The sequence below is a fragment of the Theropithecus gelada genome, chromosome 4, assembly GCF_003255815.1.
Source record: "Theropithecus gelada isolate Dixy chromosome 4, Tgel_1.0, whole genome shotgun sequence".
In the NCBI taxonomy this organism is placed as follows: Eukaryota; Metazoa; Chordata; class Mammalia; order Primates; family Cercopithecidae; genus Theropithecus; species Theropithecus gelada.
Window position 1 is genome coordinate 143,439,970 of NC_037671.1, and position 17,360 is coordinate 143,457,329.

Here is a 17,360-nt window from a genome sequence, read left to right on the forward strand (position 1 = left end):
GAATGCAGTGGCGTGATCATAGCTCATTGCAGCCTTGACCTCCTGGGTTCAAGGGCGTCCTCAGCCTCTTGAGTAGCTGGGACTACGGCGCACACCACTGTACTCGGCTGTTTTTTTGTTTTTTGTATAGAGATAAGGGTCTTGCCATCTTGCTCAGGCTGGTCTTGAACTCCTAGGCTCAACAGATCTTCTTCTCTCAGCCTCTCAAAGTGCTAGGATTACAGGCATGAGCCACTGTACCCAGCTTAAATTCTTAAACCATGTGAGAAATGTGAAGTCTGCTTGAAATTTTCAGGCCCGCATGTATTAGAAACATTACATTCCAAATCAAAAGCAGCTACTAGTAGATGCTAGTGAGCACATGGTGGTCCTGTTGTCCCTTGGAATAGGCTGGAAATTAACTGTTCAGTAAGATCAGAGGAGACCATAAGAACCCAAGCTCTGTTATTACAAGGTAATTATAAAATGTCTTCATTAAACTGATCAAGAAAAAAGAAACCTTTTCAAGATGGAGAAATAAAAGGTACAAACCACTGAATAGAGTTAATTACATAATTATATGATTATGTAATATTTGGGAACTAAATATCTTTTAAAATGCATGATAATAATAAAATTGTACAAATGTCTTTATGAACCCAGAAATTAGTTATGTGGGGTGAGGAACAAAATAGAATGCTAGTTTTACTATAATAAGTAGAGAACAAAGATCCTGTAATTCCTTTAATGCATTAAATAATTATAGTAATCTTTAAATGAAATCTATATGCTAAAATGCTCAAAAAAGTAAAAATTCGTATGTCAATATAAAGAAATTGCAAGGCTAAAATACTGGTTGTGATCTACGCCATGGTTCAAGGAGGTATTAAATTCTAGATAGTAGCTAAGACAAAACAGAAAGAACCTTATATTGAAACTGTAATAATACAAATTTTTACACAGTAATACCACAACAACAATTCCTACCATGGTGTGGTGGTCTAAAAAAGCAGCTCTTGAGGAAACTACATTAAGTCAAAATACTCAAAGTGCTTCTCCGGCAAAACTCCTTTCAATATACAGTCATAGGTTGCTCAACACAAGGCTATGTTCTGAGAAATGCATCATGAGGCGATCTGTTCTGGTGCAAGCATCATAGAGTGTACTTAGACAAACCTAGAAAGTATAGCCCACTATACACCTAGGCTATATGGTAGAGCCTATTGCTCCGAGGCTACAAGCCTACACAGCATGTTACTGTACTGAATACTGTAGGCGACTGTAACACAAAGGCGTGTATTTGTGCATCTAAACATATCTAAACACAGTAAAAATAAGGTATTCTAATCTCATGAGACCACCATCATATATGTGGTCTATCACTGACAAAAATGTTATGTGGTACATAACTCTATATTACATGTTTGACAGACGGTTTAAAGGAGAAATAATGAAAACTTGACTACAAATATTAGTAGCAAAATAATTAAACCTCAAATCTCTCACCTGTTAGCTTTACAGCTTCATGTCTTCTCCTTTCCAATAGACAAAAAAAAAAAAAAAAAAAAAAAAATCCGATCTGAAGGTTTATCCTTCAAATTATTTCCTTTGGAAGATGTCACTCCAATTAAAAAAAGGATTTTACGGATCATAAATGGTATCGCCTCCCCAGGCACTATTATTACTTTATATAACCTTCCAAATGTAGGTCTACTATCCTGACCCCAAGCTTCAGCTGTGAACTTGCCACTCATATGCTGTTACCAAGCAGGGAAGAGATGAGTACGGGAAGAGTAAGTGTTTGGAAACTTTAATAGCAACTGGACAGAGTGAATTCATGTCTGTTGCATCTTGAATAAAATATATGGGTTTTTAAATTTTTAAGATTAAGGGTCATGTGGTATAATTTACATAGAGTAAAAATTATCTTAAAAAAATGCCCTTCTATAGTCATTTTCTTCCTCTAACCCCCTAGCAGAAATTTCTGATTTTTCTCCTTACAGTTTAGCCTTCTGTAGCATTTCATATAAATGGAATAATAAACTATATAGCCTTTTGTGCCTGTCATCTTTCACTTCACGTAAGGCTTTTAAGATTCATCCATGTTGCTGATTCATGAGTGCATCAGTAGTTGTTCCTTTATATAGCTAGTAGTATTCCATGGTATGGGTGTATCAAGATTTACCTATCCATTCATCAGTCGATAAACTTCTGGGTTGTTTATATAATTTTAGGTGAATATGAACAAAGCTGCTATAAACCATTTGGGTATAGGTCTTTTGGGGTGGGAAAACATATGAATATTCAAGTGTTCCAGCACAATTTAACAAAAACTATCCTTTCTCTGTTGAATTGTTCGACATCATTCTTGAAAATCAATTGACATTATCTGTGGGTCTATTTCTGGACCTTTATTCTCTTCCATTGAAGAGTCTATCCAATGTCACAATGTTTTGATAATTACAGCTTTATAGCAAATCTTAAAACAAAGTAAGTCCTCCAAATTTGTTCTGTTTCAAAGTCACTTTGGCTATTCTTTGCTTTTCTATATAAACTTTAAAACCAGCCTGCTGATTTCTACAAAAAAGCTTGATGGGATTTTTGTTGTTGTTGTTAATTTCAATAGGTTTTTGGGGAACAGGTGGTGTTTGGGATTTTGATTAGCATTGCACTGTCCTGGGCATGGTAGCTCATGCCTGTAATCAGTGCTCTGAAAGGCTGAGGCAGGTGGATCACTTGAACCCAAGAGTTTGAGACCAGCCTGGGCAACATAGCAAGACCCCACCTCTACAGAAAATAATAATATAAAAAAAATAGCCAGGCATAGTGGTGCATCCCAGTAATTCCCAGCTACTCAGGGGTGGGCTTGAGCCCAGGAGTTCAAGGCTGCAGTGAGCTATGATCGGGCTTCTGCACTCTACCTTGGGCAACAAAGTGAGACTGTGTCTTAAAAAAAAAAATTTTTTAATGCAGTGATTCTACAGATCACTTTGGGGAGAACTTGCATCTTAACAATATTAAGTCTGATAGATGAAACTAGGTATCTCTCTCCATTTATTTAAGCCCTTTTTAATTTTCTTAATGTTTTGCAGTTTTTAATGTACAAATCTAGAATAGATTTTGCTAAATTTATCCTGAAATACTTCCTGTTTGGAGATGCTATTATAAATGTATATTTTATTTCAATTTCCATTTGTTCACTGCTAGCAAACAGAAACTAATTTTTATACATTGATCTTATAAGATTCACTTATTAGTTCTAGTAGCTTTTCTTAAATTATTTTGTTTTTCTAAGTAGACAATCATACCACATACAATACAGGCAGTTTTAACTTCTTCCTTTCTAGTGTGAATGTCTTTTATTTCTTTAAACTGACCGTACTTCTAGTATAATATTGACCAGAAATGAGAAGAGCTGATATCTTTAATTTGTTCCTAATATTTAGTAGAAAACACTGTCTTTACCATGAAGTATGAGATGCAGGTGTTTTTTGTTTTGTTTTTTTGTTTTTTAGACAGAGGTCACCTGTCGCCCAGGCTGGAGCACAGTGGAGTGTGATCTTGGCTCACTGCAACCTCCTCCTCCCAGGTTCAAGGTATTCTCCTGCCTCAGCCTCCCGAGTTGCTGGGATTACAAGCACATGTCACTATGTCCAAGTAATTTTTGTATTTTTAGGAGAGAGGGGGTTTCACCGTGTTGGCCAGGCTGGTCTCAAACTCCTGACCTCAGGTGATCCACCTGGGCCTCCCAGAGTGCTGGGATTACAGGAGTGAGTCATTATGCCCACCCTCATGTAGGTTTTTCACAGACAGCATTTAAACAGGGACAGAAACTTCTAGTTTGCTGAGAACTTTTATTATGAATGAGTATTTAATTTCATCAAACACATTTTCTGCATCTGTTGGGATATGTTTTTTGTTTTTTAGTCTAATACACTGATTGATCAAATGTTACACCAACCTTTCATTTCTGGGATGAGACCCACTTGGTTATAATGTATAACCCTTTTTATATAGTATTTAATTTACTGAAATATTTGTATGTCACTGCTTTTTCATTTCACATTTTAATAATTCTTTTTTCTTGTATTTTACAACAATATGTCTTTGATGGAGTTAAAAAAAAGTCAAAACCAGTCCTTTACCACATAGAGTGGAAAAAGCATTTTTCGAGTACACAAAGTAGCTGTGGTTATGACAAACTGCCCAGGCTTTTGGTGCAATAACTGAACTGAATCAGCTATAGAATGTTGATTTTGGAACTTACAACATACTTACAGATAGCACAAAAAGCTCATTAAATGGACATATAATGAGACAAGTGTCTCTGAAGACACTTACTAAACTACACTTCTGATTTCTTCAAAGAGTTTAGAAGCAATAATTAAAGTATATTTTCTTATAACACTTCTATTGTGGATTTATCTATTTTTTCTCATAAAATTGTGAACACCTGAAGGACAATGTTCTATTCATCTTTGCACTTCTTAGCATCTAGCACAATGCCTGAAACATAGCAGGTTTTTAATGAGTATATATATTTAGTGAACGAACAAATGAATAGGTCTGATAGTTCTTTCTTGTATCTTTTCTGGTGGGCTATATCCTACTCTCCCCCGTCCCTCTACCTCACTCCTCATTAATTTTTTTGTTAGAGTATACAAATACATCTCATAGAATCTCTATATACCAGTGTCTGGCCTGGCTCCCAAGTACTCATGACTATTTGAAGACACTGCTGGCAGCCCTACCTGTCTGATCAGTTGGCTTCACGTCCATAATAGCAGCATTAAGATGGAAACAGTTTTAGCCCTGTTACTGCTTGAATGACCTGGCAGTCTGTTTGGTGGCCAGCCTTTGTAGCCAGGTAAGTTTCCCATAACCACTTCAGTGCCTGTGTGAGATTTCTGTCTGAACCTGGCTTATTCTTTCCTCTACTTTATGTGTAGCCAGGGACTTACGCAGCTCAATCCTGAGCCTCTTTGAGTCACAAAAGGCATTTCATCTTATGCTTACATTATTTACTATTTCATTTTCCATATGCTGTAATCAACCTTCCATTAGGATTTATAAGGAGAATGCCGGAAACTATGATTTTTTTTTTCTTTTTGAACTTTTCAAAATTCCTAACACAGTAATATGTCCAGAGTACCACACACAATGTTTAGTGAATGAAAGAGAGAATGAGTTGAATCCTGCATCGAAAGCTCTGCATAAATCCCTTCCATTAGTTTAGTCAACCACATTTATACTTTACTTTTCCTTTTCTTTTACCCAATAGCTCATTTTTATTTCCTCACACACTTGTATGGTCTAATAAGGAAAAACTGTAATGTGTGTCTTGAAGGGTGATAACTGATCATCCCAAAGAGGACCAAACATACCTTACAGCTCAACAAGGTTCACATTTTCCCCAAGCAAGTATTAAATAATCCCATTATTCCCATAGATTTTAAAGAAACTCTTACCCAGCCTTAGCAACACTTATGGTTTGTTGCTCCATTGCTTCATGGATACTGGTCCTATCGTGCTCTTTGAGGCTATTGAACTCATCAATACAGCAAAGGCCTGCATCTGCAAGAACTAATGCCCCAGCCTCCAAATTCCATTCTCCTGAGTCTTTTACAGCAGTTACCGTCAGACCTGAGGGAATAAGCAAGCCATGTCAACTTTTATTTTCAAAAGCATCACCTTGACTGGGCGCAGTGGCTCACACCTGTAATTCCAGCAATTTGGGAGGCCGAAGTGAGAGGATTTCTTGAACACAGGAGTTCAACGCCTGCCTGGACAACATGGCGAAACCTTTTCTCTACAAAAAAATTTAAAAATTTGCTGGGCATGGTGGTGTGTGCACCTGTAGTTCCAGCTACTAAGAAGGCTGAGGCGGGAGGATCGCTTGAGCCCAGAAGGTCAAGGCTGTTGTGAGCCGTATTAGAGCCACTACACTCCAGCCTGAGTGACAGAGCAAGATCTTGTCTTAAAAAAACAAAAAAGGCATATCTTAACCTTTGAAAGGAAAGAGATGCCTACATTTTAAAGAGAAGGGCATAAAGACTTTTATTTGCAGTTAACCAAGAATGGATGGCATCAGGACAATTGCATCACATATCTAGTCACTGGAAGGCCTCATAAGCTCCTAAGTTCTAAAAATCTAAGTTGTGTTCTCCAGTATTTTGTAGCAACCAGAAGTTCCCAAATTTTCTGTCTCTCCTTGTAGGTGCTCTGATCGAGTGGTCTAAACTTTTGGAAGGGGCAAACAGATCTCCAGAGACCTTATGACAGAGGTTGTATACTACACACTGTTTACAGAAAAGGGTGCAGTGATAGAGAATAGTAATTATTACATTCCAATGATGAAAATGAAAAGCTTGCTTCCAGTTACAATATGAGGGAAGGGATTATCTTCATATGTCTTATTGATTTTTATTTGTCCTAATACCAGTTAATAAAGCAGAATGGTCAAAAGCAAAGGCTTTGGAGTCAACAAGACTTGATTTGAATACTAGAGCTGTCATTCTAGCTGTTGAATTACAGGCAAGTTTCCTAATATATACAAGCCTGACTTTATTAATCTGCAAAAGAGGATAACAATAGAAAATATCTTATTCTTGGATATTTAAATAAAATAAAACTAAAGCTCATTAAAAGGTATATGAAACATGAGTACGTTAAGAATAACTATTGCTGATAAAAGTGGATAAACTTCTGTCCAGACTGACCAAACAAAAAAAAAAAAAAAAAAAAGAGGAGACACAAGTTACCAATATCAAGAATGAAAGGGGGGACATAACTATAGATTCTACAATGAACTAACAGTAAGGAAATACTCTGAATAACTCTATGCCATACATTTGATAACTTAGACAAAACAGTCAAATTTTTTTGAAATATGCAGTTTATCTAAAAAGGAACAGATAACTTCCATAATCCTTTGTTTTCAAAATAAAATATTTAAAAACCTTCCAACACAGAAATCAGCAGGCTGAGATGGCTTCATAGTGAATTCAACCAAATATTTGAGAAAGAAATAATGTCAATGCAACACAAATTTTTCAATAATATAGAAGAGTAAACACTTCCCAACTCATTTAATGAACTCAGAATTATCACACTAATTGTCATGATAATTGGATTGTCATACTAAACTAGGCAAAGACATATTATAAGAAACCTATAGACTAGTACCTCTAATATGGATGTGAAAATCCTCAACAAAATACAAGTGAATCAAATCCAATAATATATAAAAGGACAGTAGATTATAGCCAAGTGAGGATTATCCCAGGAATGCAAGGTGCAGTTAACATTCAAAAATTAATCAGTATAATTTGCCATGTCAATAAGCTAACGAAGAAAGAGCATACAATTGCTTCAACAGATACAGAAAACACATTTCACAAAACTCAACAATCATTTGTGACAAAACCCTCAAAAATTATGAACGGAAGATAATTTCTTCAACTTGATAAAGGATATTTACAATAATCCTACGTTTAACATACCTAATGATAAAAGACTGAATGTTTCCTCATCTCCTACAAAGATCAGAAAAAGGCAAGAAGATTTTCTCTTATCACTATTAATCAAAATCATGCTAGAGGTTCTAGCCACTATGAAATAAGGCAAGGAAAATAAATAAATAACATACAGACTGAAAAAAAAATAAAACTGTTTAAATTTGCAGACAATGTGATTACATAGAAAATCCCAGGCCGGGCGCGGTGGCTCAAGTCTGTAATCCCAGCACTTTGGGAGGCCGAGATGGGCGGATCACGAGGTCAGGAGATCGAGACCATCCTGGCTAACACGGTGAAACCCCGTCTCTATAAAAAATGCAACAAACTAGCCGGGCGAGGTGGCGGGCGCCTGTAGTCCCAACTACACGGGAGGCTGAGGCAGGAGAATGGCGTAAACCCGGGTGGCGGAGCTTGCAGTGAGCTAAGATCCGGCCACTGCACTCCAGCCCCGGCGACAGAGCAAGACTCCGTCTCAAAAAAAAAAAAAAAAAAAAAAAGAAAATCCCAAATATTCTACTTAAAACCAACTACAACTAGTAAATGAGAGTGACAAGGTTGCAGGACATAAGTCAACATATGGAATATATGGAATATCTGGGTATAAGTCTTACAAAATATATGCAAGAATCTGTATGCAAAACTACAAAACTCTGATAGAGGAAATCATGACAACCAAACTGAGAGATGGAATAAACTCTGTTTTCAAGATGTCAAATCTTCCCAAACTGTTCTGCAGTTAAATGCAATTACAAGCAAAATCCCAGCATGATTTTTAAAAAAATAAAGTGACAAGGTGATTCTATGATTTATACAGAGAAGCAAAGGAAATAGAAGAGCCAAACCAAAAAACAAGCTTGGAGGTCTCACATGACATACAACAAAGCTACAGTAATCAAATCAGTATGGTACTGGAAAAAGATTAAGCAGATAGAACACTGGAACAGAACAGAATCCAAAAGTTGTCCCACACATAGACGGTCAAGTGATTTTTTATAAAAATAAAAAGGCAATTCAATGGGGAAAAGATAATCTGTTCAACAAATGGTACTGGAGTAACTAAGTATCTTTATGCAAGAAGAAAAAATGAATCTTGACCATACCTCACATGTAATATAAAAATTAATCCAAAATTAATTCAATACCTAAATGTAAAATGTAAAACTATAAAGAAAGAAAACACAGGAGAAAATAGTTGTGAATTCTTTTGGTTTCCTGTCTAACATACAAGGAGCTTAGAAGTCACTACTTCAATCTAACAAGTAAAAAGCTAAACAAAAAAAGCAGTAACTTCTTAGACCCATCAGAGAAATGAGATCAGAGGACAAATTACTGCCCCAGAATTGAAGACGGTCAGCCAGATACAGAGAATCACAACTTGGCTGAGCAGAAATTCATGAGCATAGACTTTTAAGTAAGAAAAACAGGCAAGAACATTTGAACTATAATTAGCAAATTGCTAATGGTTCACAGTGGAAAAATCAAGAAGGACCCCGTCACAGGGAAACCCCTACATTTCCTGCGAGTTTTACCACTGAGAGCTCTACCAGCAACTCACAGTGAAGATGGGAGTACAATCTACTCCTGTTTCTGGCAGAGAGAGGGAAAAGGAACCATTTAGAAATACACCAGAACTTCCTGTTCTTAACAAGGCCTGTCCTTAAAAAGGAACTATTTTACTAGAGCCTTATCTACCTAGAAGAAGGGCATTACCCACTCCAACCCCTTCCAGTCATCTGGTACCACCCAAGGGGGTGAATAAGCGAAAAACTGAGAAGCATTTGTGAAGTTCACAGCCCAGGGACACAAGCTCACTAAAAGGCTGAGACCTAATCACAGGACTATAGAATGCTTTCCATTCCCCAACACCTTATCACTGCAATACTAAAGGCATATTAACCACAATATTCCTTGTTCCTAGTACATCATGCCTACCTTTCAACAAAAAAATCGAAAGGCATACTAAAAGGCAGAAAACACAATTTGAAGAGACAGAATAAGCATCAAAATCGGATCTACGTATGGCAGGGACACTGAAATAATCAAACTACGAATTTAAAACAACTATGATTAATATGCTAAGAGATCTAACGGAAAGAGTAGACAATATGAAAGAACAGATGGATAATGTAAGTAAAGACACAGAAATTCTAATAAACAATAAAAAAGAAATACTAGAGATCAAAAACACTCTAACAAAGATAAAGAATGCCTTTAATGGGCTTATTAGCAGGCTGGACACATCTGAAGAAAGAATCTCTGAGCTTGAAGATATGCCAATTAAAACTTCCAAAACAAAAAAGAATGGAATATCCAAGAGCCATGGGACAACTACAAAAGGTATGACATCCATGTGGTGGGAATAAAAGAATAACAATAAAGAGAGAAAGGGACAGAAGCAATAGGTGAAGCAATATTGTGAAACATTTCATTGAAATATTGTCAGACAGTAAATTAGAAATCCAGGGTGCTCAGAGAACACCAACAAAATAAATGCCCCCAAAAACCCTACACCCAAGCACATTCCATTCAAACTTCAGAAAATCAAAGATTAAAAAAATCATAAAAGAAGCCAGAGGAAGAAAAACAGCTTACCTATAGAGCAGTGGTCCGCGGCCTTTCTGGGACCAGAGGCTGGTTTTGTGGAAGACAATTTTTCCACAGACCAGAGTGGAGATGGTTTAGGGATGATTCAAGAGCATTGTATTTGTTGTGCACTTTATTTCTGTTATCACATCGTGTCACAGGATCCTTAGGATGTCGCTTTGCCAGCCGGAAACCCCTGTGGCTGGAGGCGCCTCTGCATGAGTTTTACTCACATCGGCTGGGCTTGTTCCACCCATTCAGCCCAGCAGGCTGCACTCAGCTCACACTACCACCGGCCCGGATCTCATGAGTCTGCCAATGGCAAGCCAGGCACAGGGCGCCACAGGTGTGTCAGTGAATGAGCGTGGTGTCCAGCCACTGTGCACAGCCAGGTGGGCCAGCTGTGGCGGAGCAGGCAGCTCCAGGTACAGGTTCCACGTGAGGCTGCAGCTGGACCAGATGTACCGTAAGCGGCTTCTGCTGCAGGCACCAGGGTCTGAACAAAGGGAACGTGATGGTGCCCAAAAGCTCAGAGACACCAGGAACTGCAGAGCCCCAAAGAGGGTGTTAAAGCATGTCACAGCCCTGGCTCAGGGAGCCCAGTGTTTGGGCACCAGAAGGGCTGCAGCTCTTCACTCCTTCTGGTCACCCACAATATGGCGAGTGGGGGACGTGTTTCAGTTCCGTTTGTGTTAAAGTTCTTTCAGTCCCAACATTCAACAGGTCCTGCATTCTTGTTTCATGTCCAGGAAGCATGAGGTACGCAGACAACTGGAGGGTGAGCAAGTGGAGAGGAGCTTCCCTGAGTGACAGAACAGCTCTCAGGAGACCCGAAGTGGGTAGCTCTTTTCCGCAGGCAGGTTGTACTGACAAGTGTCCAGCACTCAGCTGAGAGGAGACCTGTAGTGGGTAGCTCCTTTCTGCAGGCAGGTTGACCTGATGTGTGTGTGCATCTGGCTCAGTCTGGGGTTTTCATGGGCTTAGAAGAGAGGAAGTGCATGCTGACTGGTCCACGGGTGGACCTGGAAAAAGCACCCTAAGTTCTCACTTCAGGTTGTGGACTCTATCCAGAACTGGCAGCCTGGCCGTCAGGCTTCAGGCTATCCCTGGCTTGAAGGTGGAGCTTCACCAGGGACCCATCCCTTCCTGCCTAGGAATGAATCTGTCTGCCTCCCGCCACCATCAACATGCTGTCCATGGTGCCCAGGCTGTTCAGGCTGAGGGAGGCCTGTGGGCCCATGCTGAGCTACCTTCAGCCCCCTGACATCCCCCCTCCCTGAGCTTGTCAGCACCCACAGTTTCAGAGGGAGCCAAGGCAGTGGGGTGGCACTCCTAGCCAGGTCACAAGAGTGCTCAGGCTTGGCTTCGACTTTGCTTCAAAACTGGAGTGAGAGCCAGGAGTGGGGAGAGGCCAGGGAGCAGCAGAAGGTACTTTCGAGCCTTCAGGGGAAGGGGGGCTTCCTGGGCCCCCAAGAGGGCAGGGAGGCCCAGGTCCAGAGCCATGGCTCCGTGGTTGCAGCTTCACCCTGGTGTGTGGGGAGCCAACTTGGTAGCGGGCAGGGCTCTCACCTGTTCCTGGCCCCTGCCAGTTCCATGGAACGTACAGCCCTGGCCGCACACACTGCAGTTGGCATGCCCTCAGCAGCTGCCCCAGATGGGCTGATGCCACCATCAATTGTAATATATAATGAAATAATTATACAACTCACCCTAATGTAGAATCAGTGGGAGCCCTGACCTTATTTTCCTGCAACTAGACAGTCCCATCTGGGGATGACGGGAGACAGTGACGGATCATCAGGCATCAGATTCTCATAAGGAGCACACAATGTAGATCCCTTGCATGCACAGTTCACCATAGGGTTCACGCTCCTATAAGAGTCTCATGCTGCCACTGATCTGACAGGAGGCGGAGCTCAGGTGGTACTGCGAGCAATGGGGAGCAGCTATAGAGACATAGCTTCCATTACGTGCCTGCCGCTGACCTCCTGCTGTGCAGCCCGGTTCCTAACAGGCCATGGTTGGGAACCCTGCTATAGAGAACCAAACATAAGAAGTACATCTGACATCTCCTCAGAAACCATGCATGCAAGAAGACAGTGAAGTGAAATATTTAAAGTGCTAAAAGAGAAAAAATCCCAACACAGAATTTTGTACCCTGAAAAATTACCCTTTCAAAGTAAAAGAGAAATAAAGACTTTCTCAGACAAAGATTGAAGAAATTTATTATCAGTAGACCTGCCTTGCAAGGAATGTTAAAAGAAGTTCTTCAGACTAAAGGAAAATGACATAGGTCAGAAACTCAGATCTGTATAGAGAAAAGTAGAGCATTAGACAAAAAGACCTGAAAGATAAAAACTTTAATTTTTCTTATTCTTGACTGATCTAACAGATAACCATTTGTCTAAAATATTAATAGAAACAATGTATTCAATTACATACGCATAGGTATATACACGCTTAATTATGCTTATGTATAAGTGAAATGCATGAGATGAAAGACCTAAGGACAAGGAGAAATTAGGAATATTCTGTCATTACGAGGTACTTACACTACCTGTGAACTGGTACAGTGTTATTTTAAAATGGACTTAGAATAGTTGTAAATGTATATGCAAACTCTAGGGCAACCACTTTAAAAAAAGTTTTTAAAAAGGCATATAACTGATATGCTAAGTGAGGAGAGAAAATGGAATCAAAAAAACTGCTCAAAACCATAAAAGGCAGAAAAAGCACCAAAGACAAAAACAGGAACAAAGAACAAGAGCAACAAATAAAAATAGTAACAAATACGGCACATGCTATGGTTTGAATGTTTGCCCCCCTGCGCCTAAAGCTCATATTCAATCTTAATCCCTACTGTAACAGTATTAAGAGGGTGGGAAATCCGACTATGGTATTTGAGAGGTGGGACCTTGGAAAGGTAATTAGGATTAAATGAGATCATGAGGGTGGGGCATTAGTGGCTTTATAAGAGAAGAAAGAGTTAACACACTCAACCCTCTTGCCATGTAATGTCTTCTGCCACCTCAGAACTCTGCAGAGAGTCCCCACCAGCAAGAAGGCCTTTACCAGATGTGCCACCTCTACATTGTACTTCCTAGCGTCCAGCACTCTAAGAAATAAATCCCTGTTCTTTATAAACTACCCAGTCTCAGGTATTTAGTTATAGTAACAGAAAACAAACTAACTAAATATTAATCCAACTCTATCAATAGTCACCTTAAACATCAATGTTCTAAATATATCAATTAAAAGACAGAGATTGTCAGAATTGATTTAAAAAAAAAAAAGACCCAACTATAAGATGTTTACGCAAAACCCATATTTCATTTTAGTTTTTATTTCAATAGTTTTTGGGGGTACAGGTGTTATTTTGGTTATACGGATGAGTTCGTTAGTGCTGATTTCTGAGATTTTGGTGCCCCCATCATCTGAGCACTACACACTGTACCCAATAAGCAGTCTTTTGTCCCTCACCCCACTCCCACCCTTCCCCGTGTTCCCAAAGTCCATTATATCATTCTCATGCTTTTGAGTCCTCACAACTCAGCTTCAACTTATAAGTGAGAACAAATGATATTTGAAAACCCATACTTTAAATATAAAGACATGTACAGATTAAAAGTGAAAGGACAGAGAAAGATTTATCACTCCAACAATAATCATTAAAAAGCACGAGGTAAGAGGTGGTGATGTCAGCAACATGGCAGAACAGGAAGCTCCTGACTCTCCCTCCACCCACAAAAGCACCAAATAAACATCTCTTCATGGATTAGCTCCATCTGAGAGAAAGTCAGGGACCAGTTGAGAGACTCCTACCCACCGGGCGACTGAGAAAATTTCCACATCAGATGGGAAGGAAAAGCTGAGGCACAGGACCCTGCCTTAGACACTGCTCCATACTATCCGGAAAGGACTCCCCAATATCAAGCTTCTTTCTATGGAGAAGAGAATTTGTAATCACATATAGAACCTTAACTCTAAGGCTTCCCACAGTATGGTTCTTAATTCATTGGCTCTGAGAGCAAAGAGGATTAAACACATAAGACTCTCTCTAGACCATGATAAAAAATGTTGTGGTTTGCTATGGGCACTCCAGTACTTCTGGGGCTTCACCCCTCAAGAGCAGTGCAGAGAAGGGGCCTAAAATATGCAGCCCCTTCTTTCTGCCTGGAAGGAATCTATAACACACTCTTCTAGTGGCTACATGGCTGCTTGTCTTCTAACGAACTTGCTTCAAGGAGTTAAAGAGGCAGACAAATATAGCTTGGCTGACAGCCTAAGGAAGTGGACTGGCACTTCTTGAGTCTTCTCCCCTGGCTCATGCCAGAGACAACTCCAGGTTTATTAATCTCTCATGGAAGAGAGTCTGACTGTATATTGAGCACCCACAATTTTACAGCTCCCACTCAACGGACTGTGTCCTAAACTTCCTATCTCTGAAACCAGAGGGAACAAAGTATATGTGAGTCTATCTGCACCACAGAAAAAAGTGCCAGTTTTATATGGGCATGTAGGCATTTCAGGGACGTCATCCCCTAGGAGCAGTGCAGAGAAGGGGCTTTAAAAACAGCTGTTTCTCCTCAGATGGGGTTTATGCCACATATCAAGTGCTCCAACTTTTACAGCACCTCCCTAAATAGTCCCTCCATTAACTACTCTTAGCTCTGACAGCAGAAGGTGGTAGGCATATGTGAGTCTCCTTAGATCACAGAACAAAGGGGTGGTCTTGAACAAGTGTGCAAACACTTCTAAGGGCTACATCCCCTTGGAAAAGTGTCAAAAAGGGGTGAGAACATGTAGCTTCCATCTTCTCTCCAGAAAGGGCTTACAACATACTTCAAGTGGTCATTTGAAAAGCTGGCTTCTAATGGACTTGCACTGGGGAACTAACAGGGCAAACAAACAACAGCTCTGCAGCAGCCAAAACCAGAGCTTGACACTTCAAGATCCTTTCCTTTGGCTTACCCCTATGATAAATCTAGGCCTCCCCCATTCTACGTGAAAAAAGTCTGATTACATATCAAGTGCCACAACTTCTATAACTTCCACCCAAGGTACTGTCTTGTTAACAAACTAGCTCTAGGAGTTGATGGGACTTTGCATTCCTGAGTGGCCCTAGATCCAAGGGCCATACAATGGGTCCACGTCCAGCAGCTATCTCCCCAGGATCTAAGAGCACAGCCTAAACATGAATTCAGACATTTGCCACAGATCCTCTACCTGGCTTAGCATAGAAAGAGTGGGAAATAGATACCCACATTCAGCTTCACCATGAAGATGGAATGAATTGAAACACACAGCCAACATCCCAATCTTTCCAGCTACATCTAAGAGAATCTGGCTCCTAACTTCCTTGTCTTGAGGTACTGACAGAATATGGCATATCTTAAGCTCCACAGTGCAACCCTAAACAGAGACAACAGTCTGGATGAACACAAAGATTTGAAAGGCACCTTAAAATCTTTGGCCAGACAGATTAGTGAGACCTTTCTCCTACATAGACAAGTCTGACAAGACTGGGAGAGGTAGTTGTCTTATCTAATACACAGAAACCAACATAGAGAGTCATGGAAAATGAAGAAACAAGGAAATATATTCCAAAGAAACGAATATGGTAAATTTCTAGAAACTAACCAAAGTGAAGTGGAGATATGTGATGTACCTGACAGAAAATTTAAAATAATGGTCAAAAAGATGCTCACCAGGATCAACAGAGCAATGCAAGAACTAAGAACTTCAACGAAGAGAAATTATAAAATTATCAATTGAAAATCATATATCTGAAGAGTACTATCGCGGAACTGAAAAATTCAAGAGAGAGGTTTAAGAGTAGATAAGATTCACTAGAAGAATAGATTGGTTAACTTGAGACAGGTTACTGGAAATTATCCTATCTGAGGAGAAAAAAGAAAAAGAAGAAAAAGTGAACATAGCTTAAGCAATTTATGGGGCACCATCAAGTAAAACAGCTTATGCATTATTGGCATGCCAGAAGGAGAAGAGAAAGGGATAGAAAACATATCCAAAGAAATAATGGCAGAAAACTTCCCCAGCCTGGGTAAGAAGATAGAAAACCAGAGGCAGGAAGCCTAAACAATACGAAATAAGATGAATCCAAAGAAACCTATGCCAAGACAATCATAATAAAATTATAAAAAGTTAAAACACAGAGTGTTGAGAGCAGTAAAGTAAAAGCAAATCATCACATACAAAAGAACCTTCTCATAAGACTATCAGTGGATTTCTCAACAGCAACCTTGCCGGTCAGAAGGGAGCGAGATGATACCTTCAACATCCTAAAAGGAAAAAAAAAGAAAAAAAAGAAAAGCCCATCAACCAAGAATACTATACTCAGCAACTCAGTCTTTTAAAAAAAGGGGATGATAAAGACTTTCTTAAACAAAAAGTTAAAGCATTTGCCACCATGAGACCTCTCTTAAAAAATATGCTAAAGGGAATTTTTCATGCTGAAGGAAGAAGACACTATTAGTAACATGAAGACATATGAGAGTATAGTCATGTGCTACATAATGACATCAATGGCGGTCCCATAAAATTATAATGGAGCTGAAAAACTCGTATTGCCTAGTGATGGTGATGTCCATTATGATACTGTAACACAAGGCATTACTTGTGTTTGTGGTGATGCTGGTGTAAACAAATGTACTCCTCCATTAGTCATATAAAAGTGTACAGTAATGTTCTAAGCCCTTACTTTCACTCACCACTCACTGACTAACCCAGCGCAACTTCCAGTCCTGGAAGCTTCATTCATAATAATTACCCTACACAATTTTACTGCATATTTTATATATTTAGATATGTTTAGATAGACAATTACTTACCATCATGTCACAAACTGCCTATAGTATTCCACACAGTAACATGCCATACAGGTTTGTAGCCTAGGAGCAAAAGAGTATACCATATAGACTAGGTTCATAGTAGATTATACCATCTAGGTTTGTGTAATACACTCAGTGATGTTCATACAACAACAAAATCACCTAATAATGCATTTCTCAGAGCGTATCCCCATTGTAAAGTGATATACGACTGTACATTGTCAAATCCAAAGTACTCTAGTAGTACAATGGGGTTGGGTAAATTAATTATATTTCTTTTTTTTTTTTTTGAGATGAAGTCTCACTCTATCGCTCAGGCTGGAATGCAATGGTGTGATCTCAGCTCACTGCAACCTCCACCTCCTGGGTTCAAGCAATTCTCCTGCCTCAACCTCCAGAGCAGTTGGGACTACAGGCACATGTCACCACG

At 39.5% G+C, this 17,360-nt stretch overlaps 1 protein-coding gene across 1 annotated transcript in view; it reads right to left on the minus strand.

Moving 5' to 3' along the window:
• The window catches only part of MCM9 (minichromosome maintenance 9 homologous recombination repair factor), a 120,604-nt gene that overhangs the window by 32,816 nt on the left and 70,428 nt on the right, over positions 1–17,360 (minus strand). Inside the window, exon 8 of the mRNA XM_025383234.1 lies at positions 5,448–5,622. Coding sequence (XP_025239019.1) covers positions 5,448–5,622 — 175 coding nt within the window. The remainder of the gene's footprint in view (positions 1–5,447; positions 5,623–17,360) is intronic.